The sequence below is a fragment of the Capsicum annuum genome, chromosome 4 (assembly GCF_002878395.1).
Source record: "Capsicum annuum cultivar UCD-10X-F1 chromosome 4, UCD10Xv1.1, whole genome shotgun sequence".
Classification (NCBI taxonomy): Eukaryota; Viridiplantae; Streptophyta; class Magnoliopsida; order Solanales; family Solanaceae; genus Capsicum; species Capsicum annuum.
The window spans coordinates 870032-888140 of NC_061114.1; the positions used below are offsets into that span (position 1 = coordinate 870032).

The 18109-nt window shown below is 37.0% G+C and overlaps 3 protein-coding genes across 3 annotated transcripts; 2 read left to right on the forward strand and 1 right to left on the reverse strand.

The window, feature by feature from the left end:
* The first annotated feature begins 3036 nt into the window (after positions 1-3036).
* On the forward strand, positions 3037-7385 carry LOC107868490 (serine/threonine protein phosphatase 2A 59 kDa regulatory subunit B' eta isoform). The gene is made up of 4 exons (XM_016715189.2): positions 3037-3252; positions 3331-3428; positions 4317-5759; positions 6639-7385. The coding sequence occupies exons 3-4, from the start codon at positions 4563-4565 to the stop codon at positions 6966-6968; spliced, it is 1527 nt and encodes a 508-aa protein (XP_016570675.1). The 5' UTR covers positions 3037-3252; positions 3331-3428; positions 4317-4562; the 3' UTR covers positions 6969-7385.
* A 2380-nt stretch (positions 7386-9765) lies between these two features.
* On the forward strand, positions 9766-11669 carry LOC107869912 (probable carboxylesterase 16). Its single transcript, XM_016716310.2, has 2 exons — positions 9766-10786; positions 10875-11669. The coding sequence occupies exons 1-2, from the start codon at positions 9981-9983 to the stop codon at positions 11410-11412; spliced, it is 1344 nt and encodes a 447-aa protein (XP_016571796.2). The 5' UTR covers positions 9766-9980; the 3' UTR covers positions 11413-11669.
* A 510-nt stretch (positions 11670-12179) lies between these two features.
* LOC107868489 (cystinosin homolog) lies at positions 12180-17470 on the reverse strand. Its single transcript, XM_016715188.2, has 8 exons — positions 17032-17470; positions 15332-15464; positions 14257-14346; positions 13921-14045; positions 13447-13489; positions 13134-13251; positions 12960-13009; positions 12180-12520 (listed from the first exon to the last, which is right to left on the reverse strand). Exons 1-8 carry the CDS (start codon positions 17148-17150, stop codon positions 12374-12376), a joined length of 825 nt encoding a protein of 274 aa, XP_016570674.1. The 5' UTR covers positions 17151-17470; the 3' UTR covers positions 12180-12373.
* Between the last annotated feature and the right edge of the window lie 639 nt (positions 17471-18109).

Here is an 18109-nt window from a genome sequence, read left to right on the forward strand (position 1 = left end):
TCGATAGCGCTCTCATAATTTATATATATATTAGTTATACACACATTTTTTTACCTAAATAAAACATGATATTGTTTATGTAGGATTCAGAGGCGGACCTAAGTTTAACTATATGGTAATTCAATATAGAATAAGTATAATTTTATAAAAATTAGTATAAAACAAAAAAATACTTTGATTTTCAGACAAAACGTACGTTAAAGATTTGGGTATCAATATGAGCATTTGAAACTCTCGAACGCTCAAAACTAATTTAATCCGCCATTAATAGTATCAGATGGTGATTGGCCCAAGTGCATGTGTCAGTTGGAATTATTTGACCCACCTATGTTTTTGCAGGGTTGAAATATATTTTATTACTTCAAAATCTTTACTACTAAGATTTATTCACGTGAGTTTCAGAGTGGACATGGTACATAAATATTCAATTATCAAGAATTTTTTTTTTTTGAAATATATTTAAATTTTAATAAAATTTATTGTAACACACCCTCAATTTTATTAAGTGGTCGATATTAGAAAAAGACCAAATCAATGGAATAAATCAAAAATGTAATTTGTGTTTTGGCAAACATTGGTGTTGACAATTGCAAAAGATCAAACCAATAATAATTATGCTTTCCACGTCATGGCCGGTTTGAAAATAATTATTTTCTATTTATTTTTTCATTTAAATAATTAATAATGGTGCCAAAAATTTATATAAAGGATTAAAAATATTAAAGATTGTTATACATGTGGTGCAAACAATTTTTGAGTTTAACAAGATTTTCTCCTTATATCAAAACAATTCATTAACTTAAAAATACACAATTATGCAACTAATTGGGATAATAGTATAAGTTTTTATATTCTCAAGACTTAAAATCAGGTATTTAATAAAGAGTATAAGATTTTTTATACATCCTTTTTTTCCTATAAATACAATTAATAACTAACCTTCTTTTTTCACACGTGGACATGGTATGGTATGGTATTTAAAACTTCGGTACGGTAATTTCGGTATTCGATTTTTTAAAAACATTATACCATTACCATAACATATTAGTTTGTATGGTTCGATATTTTGACGTTTGGTTTCGATATTTTGTGGTATGGTAATCGGTAACCATAGTTTGTTTAACTTTGACAATATATACTCGTATACTAGAGTATTATTACTTCGACTTTTCAAAAATATGTCTTAATTGTATCATAAAAATGCATTACACATGTAGAAATATTGAAAAAGAAGTACAAACAATTCATTTTATTAGTCAATTACACCAAAAAGATATTTCAATCAAGATAGAGTTGCGAAAGTCTCAAAGTTTAAATATTTTTATACTATTGGATTAATTAAAATCGTATTTTTGGCAATCTTAGTACCTACATGACACATACGTGTGCCTACGTGGACCTTCAGTGTGTTGATTCACGTATGTGCCACGTAGGCACTACAATTGCCAACAATACGGTTTTAATTAATCCAGGGGTAATATAACCTTCTAAAGTTCGGGTGTGTCTCAGCAACTTCATGTATAGTTCAAAGTGAAAAATAGAATATTTTTCCTTAAATATATCATAATAAATTTGGTCATAGTTCGAGGGATACTCAATATTTATCTCTTAAAAAAAATAACTAACCTTCTTTCTTAAATTATTAAAACTATGGGATTTGGACCTACCAAGACATGAACCACAAACAATATATCCACTAACCTATCACACTCTTAATTCTATGCCCATGTGAAAAAAGCAACTTTTAGATTTGACAAATATCCAAAATGAGAAAAAAAAAAAAAAAGTGTAGATAATTATAATGAATCATGTGATCCTCAAATTCTACACTTTTCTCATTTTTGAGTTTTTGCCCAAATTAACTAAAAATTTATGTAGCTCACATACCCAAATGAATTTCTGGTCTTACATATTTATGTTCTACAATAGCTTTTGATGCCTTACTATGAATTTCGATCATGTTTAGTTGTCATCGTTGAGTTTGGAACCATGAAAAAATTGTCTGTAATAAGTGAATGGAAGGCGAGGATGGCGTCAGGTCATCATGCATATTCTTTATGATCCGGATGACACACACGTGAATATTTATCATTCAAATTGAAAATGAAAATAAAAAAGGATTTTCACAATGTTTATAATCGCAATTTAATAATATTAGTATTAGAATTGTCGATAAAATTGAGTCAGAAAATCTTGATTCAAGATTAATTCATGAGGAAGTGATACGATCTCTTCAAGATAATAGAGTATAAAGCTCAAGTCGAAATTCAGCTTGTGGGACTCTTTGCTATGACAGAAGAGTGTACAAGCAACTACAATAGTGGCCGAGCCAGAATTTAGATTATATATATAGAAAAGTAAAAGGAGATCCAATGTGTATTGTATGTATGAAACACAAAATAATTTTGACAATATATACAGTATGATTGTTCAACGACCCTAACTTCACGTGTGTTGGCTAGTCTTGACTCGTCCATGTGATTCTTGTTCAGAAAGGGCGGGGGGATGAGGGTTCGAAAGAGGTGACTTTTATGGTTGTGGTGGACTCTGTTGCAATGTGCACGCCCCCTCGCGTGAGGGCCTAGACAAATACATGACGGTTGCTATGAAAGCAAACAGGAATAAACAATACGATAAGCAAAAGAAAAACAAGAACGAATACACACACAGATTTACTTGGAAACCCCTGACAAAAAAAAAAACACGGCCAGAAGAGGAGTAATTCACTATATCAGAGAGGAATACAAAGAGGAGCCAAAGTTTTCAATAACACACAAGAATCGATCCCTACACTACCACCACAGACCTTCCAAAAAATCTCAAACATGAGTCGCACTGCAATTTTTTTGGGGTTGGATCAACAAAATTCGGGTCACAAACTCTAACAGCGGTGAGATTTGATCCCAGACCTTTGTCTACTCTGATATCATGTTGAAGCGTGTGACCAGCTCATCTAAAAGTTTTAGCTGCTACAGAAAACACAATGTGGTGATTGACTCGACTACAAGAGTTTATCATAAGTAATCTTACCTTGCATTTCTTCGTGAATAAAGAAAACAGCAGCCAATAAAAAAGGAAAGTTAGAAAATGAAAGAACAAATAAATAAAAACAGCAAATTCTTGCTAACCAATTGTTTCCTTTTAATCCCATAGACCCCTTTTTCTTCCTTTTTTTTTTTCAGATTTTTATCACTGACCCAACTCTGAAAAGTTCAATCTTTTTTCAGTCCACCTACTAAACTATTTTTCAATGTAAGCATCAAGAACTTGTTTTTGTTCCTTTTTATCCACTTGTTTTGTACTAAAGTTCCTTTCTTTACTCTTTTACAGGTGATTTCACTTCAAGAATATTATCTTGTTTCTTGTATTTTGACTAGATCTTAGTCTATTTGAGTCTAGCTGAATAGCTGTGTGAACCCCAACTCAAGGTCAGTGCACAATCTGTGTTTTTGCATTTGTTGGTTTATCAGTAGCAAGTATGTTGTGTTTTTACTAAGAGTGGACTAAATGGTTCTGAACAAAAGATGGATTTGGTGAGAAAGATTTGATCTTTTAGCTTTTGTCCCACTAGATAAGACTGAAAGTTAGACTTTCTAGCTCTAGATATCTTGGATTTGTTCACTAGACTAGTCTTTATGTTATTTGTTTTTTTTTTATAATGGTGGTATCTGGGTTAACTTGTACACACCTCGACTAATTCCACTTGATATATGTCATGTCGCACTAGCAATAGGTATATGATAGCTTTGTACATCAAGGCTAGAATCGATGAAAAGAAATCACCTAGTGGTTTTGTCTGTGCTAGGATTTGAACCTAAGACCTCATGGTGCATTGTTCACTATACTTGTTTTAGTGTTATTTACTTTTTTTGATAATCGTGGTATCTGGGTCAACCTGCACACGCCTCGGCTAATTTCACGTGATATATGTCATGTCATGTCCCACCAGCAACAGGTATCAGGTAGGTAACATGTCCACCAAGGCTAGAACCAATGAGAAGAAATCACCTAGTGGTTTTGTCTGTGCTAGGATTTGAATTTGAGACCTCATGGTGCATTTTCACTATACTTGTTTTTGTGTTATTTGCTTTCTTGATAATCGTGGTATTTGGGTTAACTTGCACACACCTCGACTAATTCCACGTGATATATTTCATGTCATGTCCCACTACCAACTGGTATCTGATAACTTTGTCCACCAAGGCTAGAACCGATGAGAAGAAATCACCTAGTGGTTTTATCTGTGCTAGGATTTGAACCTGAGACCTCATTGTGCGTTGTTCACTGTACTTGTTTTTGTGTTATTTGCTTTTCAGATGACAAGAAGATTCATTGGATTAGTCAGGCACAGCTGTGGATTATATAGAGCTTATAATTTCCTTTAGAAAAGACGATGAACTTGGTGAGGTGAATGAGACAGCCAGTGGGTCACTTTCAATTGGTTTAGTCATCTGGTTTTGCAGTTTAGACGCTTCTGATTGATGACACATCGTTTGTTCGGAGAGTATTTCGATCAGTGAAGCAAGTAGGGGTTTACGGGAAGGAAACCATATCTTGTAGTTATGATCAAACAGATACTCAATAAGCTTCCTAATAAGAAGGCGTCTAAGTCAGCAGATAATCGTGATGTACCGTCAAATGGTTCAGCTAGTTCACTAAGCAGTGATATGTCTAGTTCTCAGTCTGGGAATTCGAGTGCTACGTCTCTTTCAGGAGTCACTTCTTCTTTAGCTACTGGAATGGGTAACGGAGATGGAATTTCCATGGCTGCAAGCACTAAGGTGAATGGAATAGTTTCCCCGTATGAGGCGTTGCCTAGTTTTAGAGATGTACCAAATTCTGACAAACAAAACTTGTTCATCAAAAAACTGAACTTGTGTTGTGTCTTGTTTGACTTCACTGATCCAATGAAAGATTTGAAAGAAAAGGACATCAAGAGACAGACCTTGGTGGAGCTAGTTGATTATGTTACTTCTGCAAATGGGAAATTCACGGAAATGGTTGTGCAAGAAACAGTTAAAATGGTGTCGTTGAACTTATTCAGGCCTCGTGCTCCTCAACCTCACGAAAACAAAGTATTGGAAGCTCTTATCTTGGAAGAAGAGGAGCCCTTGATGGACGCTGCATGGCCACATGTGCAAATTGTGTATGAGTTGCTTCTCCGGTTTGTGGCATCACCGGAGACGGATCCAAAATTGGCTAAACGATACATTGATCACTCTTTTGTTCTGAGGATACTAGATCTCTTTGATTCTGACGATCCACGAGAAAGAGAGTACTTAAAGACTGTACTGCACCGCATGTATGGAAAGTTCATGGTGCACCGCCCGTTCATAAGGAAATCAATCAACTACATTTTTTACAGGTCTATTTTTGAAACCGAGAAGCATAACGGAATAGCAGAACTCTTAGAGATTTTGGGAAGTATAATTAACGGATTTGCTCTGCCGCTGAAGGAAGAGCACAAATTGTTCCTCGTTCGAGCTCTTATTCCACTTCATAAACCAAAGTGTATACAAACGTATCATCAGCAGTTATCTTACTGCATAACACAATTTTTAGAAAAAGACTGCAAGCTTGCTGATACCGTTATAAGAGGTTTGTTGAAATACTGGCCAATCACGAATAGTTCAAAGGAGGTAATGTTCTTAGGTGAACTCGAGGAGGTATTAGAAGCAACACAGCCACCAGAATTCCAGCGCTTTATGGTTCCTCTGTTTCGTCAAATGAGCCTTTGCTTGAGCAGCTCACACTTTCAGGTTTGCAGTTCTGATTGATTTTATATATTTTTTCTGTTCTTTTTCCTGACTGAACGTTGCTATGTAGCTTTCAAAGAAGAATATCGTGAGAAAATCGCAAGTACAAAATGAGCAAGGACCAGAATTCTTGCGGAGCATATAGAATGAGCCGACATTAATAGTTACCATTGTTGTGATCCATGCTTTTGTGGGATGTATGGTCATTCGGTTGAATAGCTCCGCATTATTTAAGAAGTAATCTAGATATGGAAAGCAAGAACACGAATAGTGCTGTCTGTAAGAATTCTTAACGTCTGAGAGACATAACTCATTATCAGCGTGGCGGGGAGTACACCAATTCTTTTCTCTATTAATGCTTATTCAACAACTTCTTTTGCTATTCCCACCATCCCAAACATACAAAGAAGTTAAAGAACGGGATATTGGTGTGCTAGAATTATAAGTACAAGTAAAAAAAGGGCAGTCCGGTGCACTAAAGCTCCCGCTATGCACAGGGTCTGGGGAGGGGCCCCACCCAAGGGTGTATTGTACGCAGCCTTACCTTGCATTTCTGCCAGAGGCTGTTTCCAAGGCTTGAACCCGTGACCTCCTGGTCACATGACAACAACTTTACCAGTTACTCCAAGGCTCCCCTTTAGAATTATACATACAAGTAAAATGCAAAAATAACCTTTGCTATGGAACATCTGAGACTAGGCTTTCTTGCTGCGAGTGAAATATAAAACTGAACATGGATATAAAAATAGTGTCGTTATTTGATAGAATTAGCTGAAGTGAATTCTTTTGGTGATACTGTTGTCGCTTTTTCTTTAGCCCCCCACCCTTGGTGTGCGTGTATATTTCCTGTTCTTTTTCATCAACCAATTCTTGAATATGCAGGTGGCTGAGAGGTCTTTGTTCCTGTGGAACAATAGTCACGTGGAGAACCTAATCAGACAAAATCGTGAAGTTATACTGCCAATAATCTTCCCTTCCTTGGAGAAGAATGCTAGAGGCCACTGGAATCATGCAGTGCAAAGCTTGACATTAAACGTTCGCAAAATCTTCTTGGACGTTGATGCTGAACTCTTTGAAGGGTGCTTGCAGAAATTTGAGGAGGATCAGGCCCGGGAAGAAGAGACAAAAGTGAAACGTGAGAGTACATGGAAAAGATTAGAAGAGATCGCTGCAATGAAAGCTACAAGCAATGAGTTGGTGCTAGTTTCTTGAACGACAGCCCCTCATTCACCATTTAGCTGGAGACTCTGGTAACTTCATTACTGTTACTTTTACATTGGAGAGCTGACTAGTATGTTACAACGATGGAAATCCCGAGAAAGGATATGTGAGATATCACAAGATAAGTCACGTCTCCCAGTTTGTTCACGGTCTGATATGAAATCTTTGCTTTCCAAGGTCACATTGTGTGATGACACACAAAATGAATTGGATACCAACTGTATCTTCCTTTAAATGGAAGAGCTGTACATATGCAATTGAAATACGACCATAGAACGTCAAGATTTTTTAGTCCACAGCGCATCTATAGTTGGAGTTTATTTGATGACTGTATCCTCTTTGTTGATTTACAAATGAAACAAAAGAGCATAATTCTTCAGGTATATGTATGCGATCTTTTTGCTTCTAGTTTTGTTTTAGTTCGTCGATGAAATCATCACGGGTATGCTATACATTTGCAGTTTGGCCTGAAATATATCTGTAGATAATCTTCAAAAACCCAAATTAACGCTGACGAGGCAATGTTCAGCAACATAATTCTTCTGATTTCACATTGCTTTGGATGAGTTTCTTTAGTTATTGCTGTAAATCATAAAAGAAAGACCTTTGGTGAGTGTTTTTATGAAACAAGCCAGATATGATTCATTGAGCCAAGGGTATATCGGAAACAGCCTCTTTACCCATGCGATAGGGGGTAAAAGATCTGTCTACCCTCGCCAGACCTCACTTTGTGGGACTTCATCGCGTATGTTGCTACCGTGTGACCAGGAGGTCACGAGTTCAAGCCTTGGAACCCTGCACATTGCGGGAGCTTTAGTGCACCGGGCTGCCATTCTGTAAGATGAAGAATAAAAAGTTGAACTTTAGCTTTCCTAAACAGTTTGGTTATTGTAGTGTATCTGTTTAGACATGTGAATGCCAGCTAATGGTTATTCTAGAACAAGATTTGTCTGTTCAATTATTATTCACAAGTCTTGTGATGGAAAAAGTGAAAAGACTCTTTCAGCTGTTTAAGATAACCATTGATGTCTTTTTCTTAAAAGGTTACAGCTTACCACAATCAATGACAAGCAATCCGGTATTGGTATAGCAATGTTTTCCCTTATCTTTATGCTAAAATAACAACGGGCGTCATCTTGTGTGCACCTCGACCAATTCACCTGCAACGTAATGTCCTTTATTGAAAAATTATACTGATTCACTCAAGACATATGTCAAGGGCCAAGCTATTGTATTTGTCATCTTGTGTGCAATCTTGTGTGCACCTTGACCAATTCACCTGCAACGTAACGTCCTTTATTGAAAAATTATACTGATTCACTCAAGACATATGTCAAGGGCCAAGCTGTATCTGTCATCTTGTGTGCACCTTGACCAATTCACCTGCAACGTAACGTCCTTTATTGAAAGATTATACTGATTCACTCAGATATATTTCAAGGGCCAAGCTACTGTATCTGTCATTTTGTGTGCACCTTGACCAATTCACCTGCAACGTAATGTCCTTTATTGAAAAATTATACTGATTCACTCAGACATATGTCATGGGCCAAGCTACTGTATCTATCCTGTAAGAGGTTGAGTCTTACAGTGTTGTCACGAGTTCAAATCGTACAATATCATAACATGTTTGCACTTTGCATGGCGGAGCTAGGGTTCGAAAAAACTACTAAATTACACAATATGTAATGGCCCCGCCGATCCACCCTCACCCGCTCCACACCCCCCAAGGGGCCGTGAGTCGATTTTCGGTTCAAATCACGCTTTGGCCTGGGGACCACCCTAAGAACCGTGTGCTAACATCCATCAATTTGGCCCGAAAATGGTCCATCTGCGCCGTTTCGCTCGTTTGACCACCAAATAGCCCCGCCTACCCTGCCGTCTAATTGTGAATCCAAATTTAGTCAAACTTCCATCTAATCGTCCAAATTTAGTCAGACTTCAGTATGGACACCACACATCAATCCTATAAACCAAGGGGTTACCTATATGCATTTTTTTTGTGCTTTGTAAATTCGATGCAGATTAGGTATAATTATATAAAAAAAAATATAAAATTTTGTATTAGCTTCAGAAAAGCACCCACGAAACCAAAAAGATAGCTGGGCGTTTTGGTTTTCAGGCGGAATCTTAAAGCTTTGAGCGTCAATATGTGTGTTCTAACTTCACGAACAACCACGACCCCTAAATCCTAGATTCGCCACTGGACTGTAAACTAAAAGGAAATCTAAATTCTTACAAAGCAAATCTAAGCATGTCTCAGTTTTTTGTAGCACCGACGAACCAATTTGTTGGATGACCCTACAACTTAATTTTTTTTATGACAGTAAATTTAAATGGAGGAATATTAAAAAAAATTATGTTCAAATAATTATAGTTTTATGACCATACAACTTTAGTATTTTTTTTATTTTATTTACAAATCTCTTGTTATAACCTAAATGGGCAATTGTAAATGACTTATACAATCAAAATCTTCCATAATAAGAAAATTACTTGTGAGGGTGATCAGATTGGTTGAGCAGGTGATCGATCTTTCAAATAAACCTTTTAAGGGGATCCTTGAGTAAATGGTAAAATTGCGTTCATGTAACCACGCTGTAGAAACGACCTCTTGCAGAAAAACAAGATTAGATTGCGTACAATAGATTGTTATTATCCGGTCACGTAACTGGAGCTCTAATACACCGAACTATCTTTTTTAAATTCGAAACTCGGTAGCGCACCGAGCTGCCCTTCCTGAAACCCATTCATAATGAGAATTTTATTGCACCGATCATTTTAGATTCGAAACTGGACAGTGCACCGAACTACCTTTTTTATATTCAAAACACCTCTCCAAACTCCAAAGGCCAAATTAAACTAAAAAAACATCTCTCTTTTTATAATCATTTATCAATTCAGTATAATTGATTATCATCATTTTCAAATAAAAAAGAAATATATCTAATCTTTGTTCATCCCTTTATACGCAGTTTTGCCTCAGTGTTTATTCGGAAGGAAATGCCTGGCGTGGCTGTAAAACTATACAGCCTCTTCTTCAAGTTTATGTTGAAACATCGCTTACAAAATCGTATCCAAATTGATGACACCAGTAGTAACGTTCACTCATTTGGTGTTACATCTCGTCGCAATGAAGAATCCGTTGCTCCTTCAAATCCGTTATTCACTGACGGAGTTGCAACGAAGGACTTACATGTCAATCCAGGAACTGTTGTTTCAGTTAGAATCTTTTTGCCTGAATCTTGCCTGAGTGTTCATGAAGAATCTGATCAGAAATGGCAAATGCAATCGACGGGCAATGTGCTTGGATCTGATTCAAATCAGGCACTTTTACGTCGAAACAGTTATGGAAATCACAAGAACAATGGGTATAGTCATAGGAGAACTAGTCTTGGTTGTGTTGCTGATGATGTTTATAGAGGTTATTCGCCTGTTGCGAAAAAAAACTGCAGGAAATTGCCTGTAATGTTGCAGTTTCATGGCGGGGGTTTTGTGAGTGGCAGTAATGATTCGACAGCGAATGATTTGTTTTGTAGAAGGATAGCTAAGCTTTGCGATGTTATTGTTTTAGCTGTTGGATACAGGTTAGCGCCTGAGGATCGTTATCCAGCCGCGTTTGAGGATGGATTGAACGTGTTGAATTGGCTTGCGAAACAGGCTAATTTAGCTGAATGTAGTAAGTCAGTGGGGATTAGACGTGGTGGAGGGACGGATTTGAAGAAGTCTGATAGTTTCGGGCATATAGCTGATGCATTTGGAGCGTCGTTGGTTGAGCCTTGGTTGGCTGCTCACGCGGATCCATCAAGGTTAGATTTTTATCTAACTATATCGTTCATGCTTTCGAGTATGTGTCATAACTCGCTAATGTTTTCGTTCTTTCAAATGGTCATCCAGGTGTGTACTCCTAGGAGTCAGTTGTGGGGGAAATATAGCTGATTATGTAGCTCGAAAAGCTGTAGAGTCAGGTAAGCTTTTGGATCCGGTGAAGGTGGTGGCGCAGGTTTTGATGTATCCTTTTTTCATTGGAAGTGTTCCAACACATTCCGAGATTAGGTTAGCAAATTCCTATTTCTACGACAAGGCCTTGTGTACTCTCGCGTGGAAGTTATTTTTACCTGAAGGGGAGTTCGACTTGGATCACCCTGCCGCTAATCCTCTTACCCCCGGAAGAGGACCTCCATTAAAGCGGATGCCACCAACATTGACAGTGATAGCGGAGCATGACTGGATGAGAGACCGAGCCATTGCTTATTCAGAGGAATTACGCAAGGTAAATGTTGATGCACCTGTTCTCGAGTACAAGGATGCAGTTCATGAGTTTGCAACTCTAGACATGCTTCTTAAGACCCCTCAAGCTCAGGCTTGTGCCGAGGACATTGCTATCTGGGTTAAGAAATATATTTCACTTCGAGGTCATGAGTTCTCGTATTGAGTCAGATACACGGTCCTGTACATTGCCATAGTGACATAACGATACCTGGGATTTCAGGTCTACCTACCATATCGTCCTTGTTGTGTCCCTTTTGTAATATAGATGACTTGCCGGAAAAATAGAAATTAGTTGAGTTTGAGCTACATATCCCTCCTTACGCGAGTTTAATTATGCTTCGTTTGACATCCTCGTCAACAATTTTTCCTGTAATGAGATGTACCTCTGCCATAACAGATGAAGCAATTTGTAAGTTTCAATTGTCAAGTCCCATTAGTCCTCATCATCTCAAGTTCACACTGGATATATTAGTGTGATTGTTCTGAGCCGGGGGTCTATGGACTGCGTACACTCTACCTTCCCCGGACCTCACTTTGTGGGATTACACTGGGTATGTTGTTGTTGTGTAAATTTTGGTTTAACCGATAACAACAACATACCCAGTGTATTCTCACATAGTGGGGTTTGGGGAGGGTAATGTGTACGCAGACTATACCACTACCTCAGATGAAGTAGAGAGGTTGTTTCCGATAGGCCCCCGGCAAAATTTACACACTTGCTACATGTCCATGGGTATTTTCAAAGTACTTTCTCTACATAGCCAAGCACCATATCATATATCATATCACTTCAATCAATCCATCTTTCATCAACCCGAAGCAAGATAGACATAACAAGGGCAGCGAACACAGCGCCAGGCATGGCGTAAGACAATGTTTTTCCATGCCAACAAATTCACAAAATAGAAAAGTTACCAGCTGCAGTTTCACTTCTTTAATAATGTATCTGTATTTAATTCAGAGTAACTGTGCACAACATCTATGCTTCGTTCTCGTTGGTTATGAGAATCCTTACTGCCATGTTGTTCCATTTAGGCGCATCTACTTTAGAATTACTGAGTACATAATCAAAATATACATTTGCTATTTTACAGTAGAGACACATTTTCCAATGAATGATGCCATTATACATCTTCCTTGTTTTCGTCATCAGAAGTTTTAAGTAACGGCTTCTTGCCTATCACATCAACATCTCGAGAAGTCCCAATCTTCCAAGCAGGATAGATCACATAATGTTGCAAAATGAAGAGAAGGTCAAAGAATATTGACACCTGCAACGTTCATCCACCAAACCAAATAGTAGTCAGAGCCTCGTGATTCTAGAAAAAGTCGTGCTAAAATTAGGAACCAAAGTTATTCTAACAAAGGGGAAAGAACTTAGAAACACTCATCAGACCAAACCAACCCTATTTCGCTAGGTCATACTGAGAAGGCGTTGAACCTTTTTTTTTTTATCGTTTGCTAGGAAATAAGAAGGCCTTGAAACTTTTTTTCCGTTCGATAGGAAATAAGAAGGCCGTGAACCTTTTCTAGCGGTAAGTTTCCGCTTTTAAAACCTTGAGTTGTACGGTAATTCCCTATTTTCTCATCATTCGATATGTTTCTCTTCATCCTCACAAGCACACTATGCTCTAACGCTATGGCATGTAATAGCTATAGATAAGATGAACGCAGCAAACGGATAGATGGATAGAAAGTAACATTTCATACCAATGACAATAAAGTCTTGCCAATGTTTCCATAAAAGTTCACCCATGAATCTGCAGAAAAGGAGTTCAAACAGTATATTAAGCACATATACAAATCTTAGACTTCACGAGAAAAATAACAAGAAACCGCAAATAATATGTGAACGAATTCTATAATTGAAATACAGAAACTCACTCTGATCTATGGATTGCACTGCCATCTGGCCATAATTTGTAACACCACCAAGCAAGTCCAGCAAAATGTTGCCGATACTAAATCCAATAGTGCTCTTCCGCTGAAAGTTCATAATAGCCTGTAGATTTGAAAGAGGCAAGAGGTTAATCCAAATGAATTCGCGATGAAAAGCAGAATAAACGAAACCCGGGACTTTAGACATATCAAACAACTATATTATTTTAAAGAGAAGAGTAAACCAAAAGTACAACATCCAATTGATCAGAAGGCAGAAGAAATTTGATAGCATAATCGGAATGTATGCAGCTAATACCTGAGGAATGTACTTAATAACTGTCATGACAACCTGTAACGTGCTGCAATCAAGATTCAAATACAAAACATTAGCCACGTATATAGCAGTATAAACACTTGGCCGTCGAAAAGAAAATGAAGAAGATATCAAAGCTCAAAAGGTATTTCAGAAGCAGCCAGTCAAGGGACAAACAAATATTCATATGTTACTATACAAACTTATCACCTAAGTTGCGCAGACTCTTCACTTTTGATGTCGCACCGTGTCGGATTCTCCAAAAATACACTAGTTTTGGCGAACCCGAGACGCACCCGTTTGACATTTTTGAAGAGTCCGAGCAACATAGCTTATCACCCTTTATATGATCACAAAAATTGGTGCCTTAATTGTTCATAGTATTTATTTTGGGAGAAAGAGAGAGAGCGTTGCACTCATACACTTCTCATAGTTGACGAAAATTTCTGGAGGAACTGGAATATGAAAGATTCTTACTTGAAGCAGGAGATCAGCCAAAGCCAGGAGTGGCTGGGGAGAGCTACGAACACACAAACTGCAACAGTTAACCAAGCAACACACACGATCCCAATAGAAGTCTTTGAGACCTTCTGATTTCCACGCTGTAAACAAAGCAATCAACGGTAAAGAGAGTCAAAGCCGTTTATCAGGGCAGGTTCAGATATAATATACGGTCTCCATGAACTACCTTTCAGATTTTGAAAAAAGAAAAGGAACAACTTTAACTAGAATGCATTCACCTCATTTCCACTTCCGTATCCATACACGATTTGAACTGAAAAGGAAAATAAGAATGGCCAACGGTCCACTTACATCATAAATAACAATCTGAAATAGGGTAAATGCTGTCAATAGAACAGCATGGGTTGAGAAAGCAACGTCATTGGCAGCCACAGGTATCATCTGCAGTAAGATAATCAAGGGAATAAGCAAAAAAGTCACTAAACTACATGGGGGCTTCCTTCACATAATATCAATCAAGTTAACAAGATAGAAAACACTATCAGTTCTTAAGAAAAGGAGACTAGAACAAAGTAGTATTACTACTTTATGACCAGTAAGTTATGAAAAAGCCGTTTGTTTTCTTTCCAACAAAAGTATTTTGTTTCCCGAGCAGCTGTCGTACCTCTTATTTTTTTTCCTTTTTTGGAAGATGAAGGTGTCTGATCAGCTTGCCTGACTCGACTTATCCACTGGACATCTAGCTACAACTCACAAGCATGTGCTTAACGTCAGGTTCCCTCCACATACATATGCTTCTTTCTTTACAATCAGTCCAGGCTAGTAGCTGCTAGTGGAGCGAGGTAGTTTACTTTCTTTTCCATAGGTGCAGACTATTTTTGTCCACTAAAATGCGCTTACATTAGTGTTTTAGTAACTAAGATTCAAACTGTGATCTTCCGGTTTTACTCATATGCCTCAATCACTCAACCTTCCATCGCAGAGTTTCTTCTAACCCCAAAATCAACTGAAGATTATCAGGGCATCCACTATTTCTTAGTGACAATACGTGCAAATTTAAAATAAGTAAATCTATCTCAACAATTTTTCCACATATACTCCCTCTGCTTCAGTTTGTTTGCCGTACTTTCCTTTTTAGAGCGCTCCAAAGAGATTGACTCTTTTTGTTTTTAGAAACTCTTTAATTTTAACTTTACACATGACATGTTTAAGGCCACAAGATTAAAGGACAAGTTGGCACATTCTACATACGTTTAGTTTAAGACCACAACATCATAAACTCTGCTTTGATTTCTTAAACTCCGTCTCAAGTCAAAACCAGCCAAAGAGTAGAAATGGAGGGACTTGCACAAGGCTAGATCTATCCATGAATCAAAAAAAGCAGTGTAATAATCAAGAAAACCACCAATAAACCAAAACATCTAACCTCATGAAGACCATATTTCTCACGGTACTGCTTCTGAACAACAGAACTAAAGAACATGGAAGCATTATAGATGAGATAAGATGAGTGTTTCGTCAAATTCAACACCACAAAATCAAAATTCAACCCCACCACGCTGCATTTCAATACACAAAACAAAAAGGGTCAGCAGGAAAATCTATAAAGATACCAACTTTGATGAAAAACAAACAAATAATCAAAATTCAACCATAACACACTGTGTTTCAATACGCAAAACAAAAAGGGTAAGCAAGAAAATCCACAAAGATAAAAGGAGCAGTCTGGTGCACCAAAGCTCCCATGCTGTGTGGGGTCCAAGGAAGGGCCGGACCACAAGGATCGATTTTACGCAGCCTCACCTTACATTTCTGCAAGGGGCTGTTTCCAGGGCTTGAATGACTTCCTTATCACATGGAACCAACTTTATTGGTTACTCCAAGTCTCCTCTTCAAAAAAGGATACCAACTTCAAAGAAAAACAAACAAAAAATCAAAATTCGACCCCACCACACTGTATTTCAATACACAAAACAAAAAGGGTCAGCAGGAAAATCTATAAAGATACCAACTTTGATGAAAAACAAACAAATAATCAAAATTCAACCACAACACACTGTGTTTCAATACGCAAAACAAAAAGGGTAACCAAGAAAATCCACAAAGCTAAAGGAGCAGCCTGGCGCACCAAAGCTCCCATGCTGTGTGGGGCCCAAGGAAGGGCCGGACCACACGGATCGATTGTACACAACCTCACCTTACATTTCTGCAAGGGGCTGTTTCCACGGCTTGAATGACTTACTTATCACATGGAACCAACTTTACCGGTTACTCCAAGTCTCCTCTTCAAAAAAGATACCAACTTCAAAGAAAAACAAACAAAAAATCAAAATTCGACCCCACCACACTGCATTTCAATACACAAAACGAAAAGGGTCAGCAGGAAAATCAAGAAAGATACTAAAATCAATGCAAAACAAACAGAAGATTAAAATTCAAACCAACCACACTTTATTACAATAAACAAAACAAAAAGGGTCAGTAGGGAATCCAAAAGATACAATCTTTGATGAAAAACAAACAGAAAATCAAAATTCAACTTCACCACACTGTATTACAATACACAAAAAGAAAAAGGTCAGCAGGAAAATCCAAAAAGATAAAAGAGGCATCCGGTGCACTAAAGCTCCCGCTATACGCAAGGGAAAGGCCGGACCACAAAGGTCAATTGTACGCAGTCTCACTTTACATCTCTACAAGGGATTGTTTCCACGTGAACCTGTAACCTTCTAATCACGTGACGACAACAACATTACCGGTTACTTCAAGCTCCCTCAAAAGATACAACTTTAATTTAAAAAAAAAAAAAAACAGAAAATCAAAATTCAACCGCACCAACACTGTGTTTCAATACACAAAGCAAAAAGGGTCATCAAGAAAATACAAAACTTCCATGAAAACAAATCCAACCACGTGACCTCCTACTCACACGACAGCAACTCTACCAGTTACTCCAAAGCTCTTGTGAAAAAGATACAACTTTAATTAAAAACAAAAAACAAAAAAAAATAAATTCAAACACACCAAACTGTGTTTCAATACCCAAAACGAAAACGGTCAGCAGAAAAATCAAGAAAGATCCAAACTTCGATTAAAACAAAGAGAGAATAAAAGGAAAAAAAGAACCTTTTGCGTTTGAAATTCAAGATAACTTGAGGGTAAAAGCTAATAGACCAAGAGAAAAAAGCAATCCATCCCAAAGTATCGTATAGAACTTCCAGAGGAATTGAATTCCATGATGCCATCACTATACCAATAATTTGATTGATCAAAAGGATCTCTATGTTCAGATTTATAGTTAAAAAAAAGATTCTTTTTTTGCTGAATACGTAAGCCAATAGGAATAGAGAATGGTTCAAAATGGTCTATAGATTTTGGGAACTGACATTTTGGGCCCCCATGGCCATGCAGTTGAGTGTTAGCCTTTCTATGCAATGCAATGAATTGTGACTCCTTTGCGTCTCAATTCCTATTTTCCAAATTTATGTATGAAAGTTTTGATATGAAGAAACAGATTTTTATGATTTGATTTTCTTTGAAATTCGTGCATAGCAAAAACTTTTATGTATTAGATTGTGCTTCTTATGTGATAGTTTTAATTTGGGGTACGCATGATATAGTATATATCCAATTAAATTTTTTGATAGCGTGGTTTTTGATATGGTATATGATATATATTTTAAATTTTTTGGTATATGATATGATATTCGGTATTTATAAATGACATATCGAAATATCGAATACCATACCGAAGTATATATAGTAACATAAGTAACTTTTATATATATACACACACAAAAAAAAAAGATACTCTAATACTTAGTATTAGTATAAAAATGTTTAGATATTGAAACTTTCGCTATTTTATCTTGATTGAAGTGTTTTTTTTAGTGTATTTGACTAATAAAAGAAATTATTTGTACTTCTTTTTCAATATTTTCTACATGTGTAATGCATTTTTATGATACAATTAAGACATGCTTTTGAAAAGTCGAAGTAATAATACTATAGTATACGAGTATATTTTGTCAAAGTTAAACAAACTATGGTTACCAATTACCATACCGCAAAATACCGAAACCAAATGTCAAAATATCGAACCATACCGAATTAATATGGTATGGTAATGATATAATGTTTTTAAAAAACGAATACCAAAATTACCGAAATTTCAAATACCGTATCATACCATACCATGCCCACC

Coding starts and splice junctions, on each gene's coding strand:
- LOC107868490 (XM_016715189.2), top strand. CDS start 4,563: ATGATCAAACAGATACTCAATAAGCTTCCTAATAAGAAGGCGTCTAAG. Junction 5,760..6,638: donor TGAGCAGCTCACACTTTCAG/GTTTGCAGTTCT, acceptor TTGAATATGCAG/GTGGCTGAGAGGTCTTTGTT.
- LOC107868489 (XM_016715188.2), bottom strand. CDS start 17,150: ATGGCATCATGGAATTCAATTCCTCTGGAAGTTCTATACGATACTTTG. Junction 14,046..14,256: donor TTCAGATTGTTATTTATGAT/GTAAGTGGACCG, acceptor CTTTGTTTACAG/CGTGGAAATCAGAAGGTCTC. Junction 12,521..12,959: donor GCAAGACTTTATTGTCATTG/GTATGAAATGTT, acceptor TGAACGTTGCAG/GTGTCAATATTCTTTGACCT.
- LOC107869912 (XM_016716310.2), top strand. CDS start 9,981: ATGCCTGGCGTGGCTGTAAAACTATACAGCCTCTTCTTCAAGTTTATG. Junction 10,787..10,874: donor GCTCACGCGGATCCATCAAG/GTTAGATTTTTA, acceptor ATGGTCATCCAG/GTGTGTACTCCTAGGAGTCA.